This window comes from Nicotiana tabacum, chromosome 3 (genome assembly GCF_000715075.1).
Source record: "Nicotiana tabacum cultivar K326 chromosome 3, ASM71507v2, whole genome shotgun sequence".
Taxonomy (NCBI): Eukaryota; Viridiplantae; Streptophyta; class Magnoliopsida; order Solanales; family Solanaceae; genus Nicotiana; species Nicotiana tabacum.
Genome location: NC_134082.1, coordinates 109249183 through 109255787, shown reverse-complemented (window position 1 = coordinate 109255787; position 6605 = coordinate 109249183). Strand labels below are relative to the sequence as shown.

Below are 6605 nucleotides of genomic sequence, written 5' to 3'. Positions count from 1 at the left end.
TAATGGTTCCGGTTATGTTCTTAATACTTCATTAGGGTCGTAAGTTAGGCTGTAGTATGTTTAATGGCCCTTTGTGTACATATTATTCCCTTACGTGTTCCTTTGTTACTGCTTAGTGTTATTACTTTGCTCTCTATTTTTTAGTTATTGCATTGCTGGTGTTATCTTTCTAGATTCCTTTGCTGTTACTGATACACTGTCTCTTTCTTTTCTTGTGCCGAGGGTCTTCCGAAAATAACCTCTCTACTCCTCCGGAGTAGGGGTAAGATTTGGGTACACACTATCCTCCTCAAACCCCACCTATAAGATCTCACTGGGTTATTGTTGTTGTTTTCTGAGCAACATTCAAGTTCCCAATACATATAGGTACCACATGTAGTTCCTTATTTCTTCCCGTTCCACCTTTTGAGTCAAACCACTCCTTTTTTTCCGTCATTGACCAAAGTTTCCTCATCTTTCTTCATCAGTGACCACATCCACTAAAGCATGGAATGTAATTACAGGACGCTCCGCTGATGAACTCCAACACACACAACATAGTAGTCTAAGCCGAGACGTACTAAAATCTGCTATTGCTTTTCCTTGTTAGAAGGTAAAATGTAACCATTGATCAATGATACACATATATCCAATTGCTCTTCACATTGGAAGGAAATGGGGAGAGCTCTAAATGTTAACATAGCAAGCACTAGCTAGTATGAAACCTAGTACAACCAAATATTGAAGCTCAGACTAAAAGAGCACAAACAACGTGATCTAAGCTTTCTGCTAATAACATTATCAATTCTCTATGCTGGTGATACTCTTGTTTTTTACAAACCAATCGGGGAAGGTAATTCCCCGTAAAATGAGGTATACAATAAAAGCAACGTATCCACCAGTAAATGCAAATACAACAGATGTAAACAACACCCCACTGACTGCAGAAGATAAGGAGTCCATCAAAAGATAGCCATTAATCATTATCACCAGCGCAGCCACAAGCCACGATATCACCTAAACAGAAACAAAAGAAATAAGATGTAAGCAGTATGAGAACCATCAAGCATGCAAGAATAAGATCAAAGTGAAACTACATCCCCCTAACAAAAATATCTGTTCTAAGAGACAATGAAAAGCCCTGATGGACTGACTATATGTCTCATGAAACATGTGAGTGTGTGATATGCCCCTGGGCATAGATTAATATTTTCTCTCTTATTCTGAAAGCTGATAAAATGAATAGGCAAGGGTTGCCAATCTACATAACTATGCCTATAGCAGTTTCTTTGAGTTTATCGGTTCAATAATCAAGTGATCAAGACAGGATAAAATGCAGGAGATTTCTTCTTCCCGGACAAGTAAGAATCTAAAATGATGTGAATCACAAATAACAGAAAGAAGAAGGCCACACAATCAACAAAATGTACCAGCAGATTCAGTCAAGGTCAAGAGTATTTTGGATTTCATATAAACTGTGGGAGAACTGCATCCTTTTAAAAGAGAAATGGAGAGTGGAAAAAAAAACGCCACCTCTAATATCAATACTTCTCCCTGCATCTAGATTACAATCCCCTTTAACACTGAAGCTTAATAAATAACACTCCTTATCTTTTAAGAATATCCCTCACAAACAATTAGAGTATAATATAAGTTATTGATCCCCAACTGTCGTAAAAATGATGACTTTTTATGAAATGATGTTTCTCATTTTTGTGGATAAACTCCAAATTCAAGACGAAAAGAATAAGAAATAGATCTAATGCTGACTTGTGAAAGCAGCTCATCGGGCAGAACTTTTGAAGATAAGAACATACCTTTAGAGTAGAGCCAATTTTGAAAACACCCATGATTTCTTCTTTGGATACAAGACAAAGAAGGGGGATCAGGGCGAAAGGGATTTGAACAGACTGAAGAACATTAAGCCACTCGTTGAGAACATCTAATGATTTCTCGGAGGTGTCAAAAGCAAGAGCAACGATCAGAGTTGGGATGATAGCACAACTTCTTGTTATTAACGCTCTCTGCCATTTTTTCAACCTCATGTGTAGAAAACCTCCCATAATAAATTGCCCAGCATATGTGCCAGTTATAGTGCTACTCTGTCCAGCAGCCAACAGTCCAATAGCCCAGATATAAAGGATGGGGAACACCCCTCCACCATACTTCTCCTGAAGATATTGACCTGCATTTTCTAGGCCAATGCTATTGGCTATTTCACTACCATAAAATGACTTCGCGAACACTGTTGTGACAAAAAGATTGATAATGAATGAAATTGTCAAGGCAGCTGTCGACTCTATGGAGTAGTATTTGAGTGCTTCTCGAACTCTTCCAACTCTATGGTGGTCAATCTCTCTGGACTGCACTAGAGCAGAATGCAGAAACACATTGTGCGGCATGATAACACACCCTACAATTCCTACTGCCTGCTTTATTGTTTTGGAGCTCAATTTTGGAACCACGATACCTGCAGTCAAAATTGATAAGGTTTAAGACCATGCATACAAATGGTTTATGATTTGGATACCACTTAAAATGGCAGTTTTTTGGTGATGAATTTTCTCACCAACAAGAAGTTCAACTCCATTAGGTTTTGTTTCTCCAAACATCCATGCAAATGAGAATGCCATAACTGCAATAAGGGCGGCAAAGAGTGCTTCCAGCTTTCGCACACCATAGTTCTCAAGAAATAAGAATATAAAGCTGCATGAGAAAAGGGTCGAATCATAAAGGCGGATCTTGAGCTCAATAGACAATTTTACAGTCAGTTGAATAGTTATTGTGCGTCTTCATTCAAAGAAAAAGGGAAAATAATTTATTTTAAAAAAAAATGGAGAATGACACATGGTTCCTAAGTCAGCATAACATAGAATGAACCCTGGATGAAGACCATTATTTTTAAAAAGTCAATCGTTCAACTCATCAGCTATATGAATCCTCTTTATCCATTTTATGGACCATTATAAAATATTATTAGTTGAGAACACTATACTCGGATACATAATGGTGTTGTAAGGGGTTGCATCTTCTTAGTTATCACTATTTAATTAGTTGACCTAGCAAAAGCATAACCATTTCTTCTCCTTCTTCAATAATTATGTTCAAGAATAAACAAGTAGCCTTGAGAAGTTACACAATGAAAATAAGCGACAAGCAGAGCCCTTTTGTTAACCAGAAGCTTAAATGAATTACTTATATTAACTATGTTATAACTAAGACATTATGAAGTTAAAGGTCAGAGCTTTCAAATGTCAAAAACAAAAACTAACAAAAAACAAAGCTCCAAGAAGCTGATATGAATTTCTTGTATTAAATATGCTATAACTAAAGGCAGTTATGAAGTTAAAGATCAAAGCTTACAAATGTCTAAAACAATGTAATTCATAATATAATATAGCTCCAATTTCTAAAAGGGAGACAAGAGAGGGAAAAAGAAGATACCAATCAAGAGCAGTAATGACAACACCAGACCAAAGAGGCAAGAATCCTCGACTCAAAATCTTAATAGCAATCGCACTGCCAATAACCTCTTGAATATCAGCCCCAATTAAAGCCAATTCAGCCATGATCCACAAAAGCAACCTAGCCCATGTAGGATATTCATCCCTACACAGCTCAGCCAAATGTCTAGAGGTGGCCACTCCCAAACGAGCCGATAAAAGCTGAATAAGTAGCCCAATAGCCGTAGCCCAAAATAGTAGCCATAACAGAGAGTACCCAGCGATTGCACCGGCCTGAAGATCTCCTTCAAGGTTTCCCGGATCCAAAAACGCTATGCTCATTAAAAAACCCGGCCCAGTGAAAAGCCATAGCTTTTTCCAAGAAAAAGGAGGAACTTGGGTGAAATCTTCACCGTCGTGTTCGTCGACTCCGATGATATGGACTTTGTCGGAGTAGTCGTAGGCTGTTTCTTCGAGTAATCGGTTGGCTAGCAATTGTTGCTGTTCGTCATCGTGTGGAGGCATTTAGAAGAGAAATCGGTAAAGAGGATATTAGCGGTTAAAAGTTACAGGTGAGTTCGGTTTGTGGGAAGTTATGTTGTTTTATAGTGGAGGGTTTTGGTTTTGGATCTTTTTCTGGTTTTTCTTTTCAGACGATAAGACGAATGATTCTTTGAAAACTACCATTACGCTACTGCTTTCTATTTGCACGCCTATTTTCCTTTCTCCTTTTATTTTTTTCCCTTTTTCCCACTTTGAAATGAGTATGAAGTTTGCTAAAAAATAAAAACACAATGTAAAGCCAAAAGTATAGCAACTATAATTGGAATTATGTTTATTTATCGATGTTAAATTTATAATCTTGGATTTATCAAAGTCTTCTTAGTTTAGTAAGTGGTAAAGGACATAACCTCTAGATCTGAGAAATCATTTTTCCTGGTAATTTGAATGAAATAAGTCCTAATAAAATAGATCTAATAGGATTTTTTCTTAATTTGACATAGAAGCAAAAATGATCCATTGACTTTTTCTTATTTAGTGATGAGGGGAAGAACAGGGAGAGCGTGAGACTAAGACTAACTTTTTTTCCCTGTCTCTTGGACGATAATTATTTTGAAGGTTTTATATTTATCTTACTGTAATTTAGAATATTTGAATTTTTTCTTTTGAAAAATAAATAACGGATATCCAAAATTAACACTAAGAAAATTAAGTACAGTTACACCTCTCTATAACAACATCCCTATATAACAACACTTCACTATAAAGCCAAGCTTTTTCGGAACCAATTTTTATGTTATGTTATAATATATGTTCTATATAACAGTACTTCGCTATAACATCCAAAAATATTCGTTACATACGAGGATGTTATAGAGAGGTTCGACTGTACTTTGATCCTTCCTGTTACTTTTTTGGTGCAAATGCAGTAACGTTTTTCTCTGTGTTTTATATTTTTTATGAATCTATCGCTCGTTGATTGAGGACAACCCTTCGACTACATTGATTTTTTTTATTTTTTATGAAAGGGAAACTTTCAAAAATAAGTAGTAACACAATAACACTGTCCAAATTACGGTTGTCTTCCCCAGCTTTCTACTTTGGTAACAAGACAACATAAGTGGCTTTCATTTTACTAATAAAGAATACCGTTCATCTCTTTCGGAGCGAGCCATTGAAGTCCACGAAAACAGGAAGTGTGATGCAACATTGAAAAGAACATTTGATGAGACTAATGATACAAGCCACTCTCATCAAGATTTCCAAGATGAATCCAGTTATATAAGGATGGTTATTGTAGTTGATATCAAAGTAGCTAATTTAAAAACATGGCCTATTGTTAATGAAGGGGTCTAATGATTAATGATGTGGGTGAAATCATATAAAACCAAAGGTTTAGGTAAATATTTTGTTCCTATTAATCTAAGTCTTGTGAGAAATATTAATCGTTTAGTAAGAGCGAGTGAACGTAAACTAGCCAAACAACATATATTCCTCCCACTCCTTGAAAGGAACATTGGCTTTTTGTCAAGATCATCCTCCAATAATATGTCCCTGTCTCATTCCAAAAATCCAATGTTGATTTGATGTGCCAGAAGCAGAAATTAACGTGGCATTAATAAAGAGGGTAGAAAAGGGTGGCATAGGGATAAGAAAGGAAACCAGCGCGAAGCCGAGTCTAGCGTCGCCGTCGCCAAGTGCGTGCGTGTGCCGCAACGAGCAATCGTGTGTCATTGTAGTGGTACCTCAAGCATCTCCACTTCCGTTACGCGACAAAATGCCCACACTCACCATTCTGATTTTTCCTTTGTCTTTTAACCACCTAACACTCTCCCTGGTTAAGAATTGGGTTTCACGTTGTTAATTGGTTTTTATTAGAGATTCTCTGAGCACGAATCATAGAGATTGTGAACAAGCTAAGAAACAATTCCTTTTGTAATAATACTGCCAGTGCTCAGTGCAAGGCATGAAAAGCACTGCAGCATTAACTCTTAGATTTTCTGAATCCGTTAGTTTAATAGTATATGTGTATGTCTTGATCCTAGCTAATGCTGGTCCCTGATTCTTTTCACAAATAATTGTCATGTCATGTCAACACCTTCTACTTTTTCAAATGTGAGAATTATTAATATATTGTCCTCACACGAGATTTACTAACTAATTATGTAGACAATAACACTTGCAATATCCAACAAAGTAGTAGGACTTCTACAATTAGTGATATTGGCTCTCGTTATAAAGTTTGGAATTAATCCAGCTTCACACAGGTCATTTTGGTCTTATTATTACTAGACACTCATTCATGAATAATTGCGTCGTCTTTGTAATGGTTTGTATGCAAGGGCTTGTATTGTATAAGTTAACAAGATGTATTTTTTCACCAAGTGATACTATATCTTTTCACAAAAACCCATTTCAATCGTCATCGTGATAATTATTTGGATTTATTCAACCATTAATCTTCGAGACCGCAAATCGCATTAGTCGTAAAAATTAATTGTCTGCTACAAACAGCGTCTCTAACGTTAAAAAAGAATCTTAGTTCCACTAGTTTTATATATGAATTAAACAAAACTAGAAAGTTGTTATATTCTTTTCTCACTACGCCTCACGTACGAGTCATGCCTGCTTCCTTTAAAAATGTTCTAATTTGCTGGCAGCTGCGTGGTTCTTTTTTGTTCA

General features: G+C 36.4%; 1 protein-coding gene across 1 annotated transcript; it reads right to left on the bottom strand.

The window, feature by feature from the left end:
- Positions 1 to 615: 615 nt before the first annotated feature.
- On the bottom strand, positions 616 to 4514 carry LOC107792619 (metal transporter Nramp3.1). Its single transcript, XM_016614857.2, has 4 exons — positions 3424 to 4514; positions 2549 to 2685; positions 1797 to 2449; positions 616 to 996 (listed from the first exon to the last, which is right to left on the bottom strand). The coding sequence occupies exons 1-4, from the start codon at positions 3945 to 3947 to the stop codon at positions 781 to 783; spliced, it is 1530 nt and encodes a 509-aa protein (XP_016470343.1). The 5' UTR covers positions 3948 to 4514; the 3' UTR covers positions 616 to 780.
- Between the last annotated feature and the right edge of the window lie 2091 nt (positions 4515 to 6605).

Excerpts from the sequence above, each read along its gene's own strand:
- LOC107792619 (XM_016614857.2), bottom strand. The coding sequence starts at position 3,947 with ATGCCTCCACACGATGACGAACAGCAACAATTGCTAGCCAACCGATTA. Across the intron at positions 2,686-3,423 it reads GTCATTACTGCTCTTGATTG|CTTTATATTCTTATTTCTTG; the intron begins GTATCTTCTTTT and ends TTTCTCATGCAG. Across the intron at positions 997-1,796 it reads AAATTGGCTCTACTCTAAAG|GTGATATCGTGGCTTGTGGC; the intron begins GTATGTTCTTAT and ends GTTTCTGTTTAG.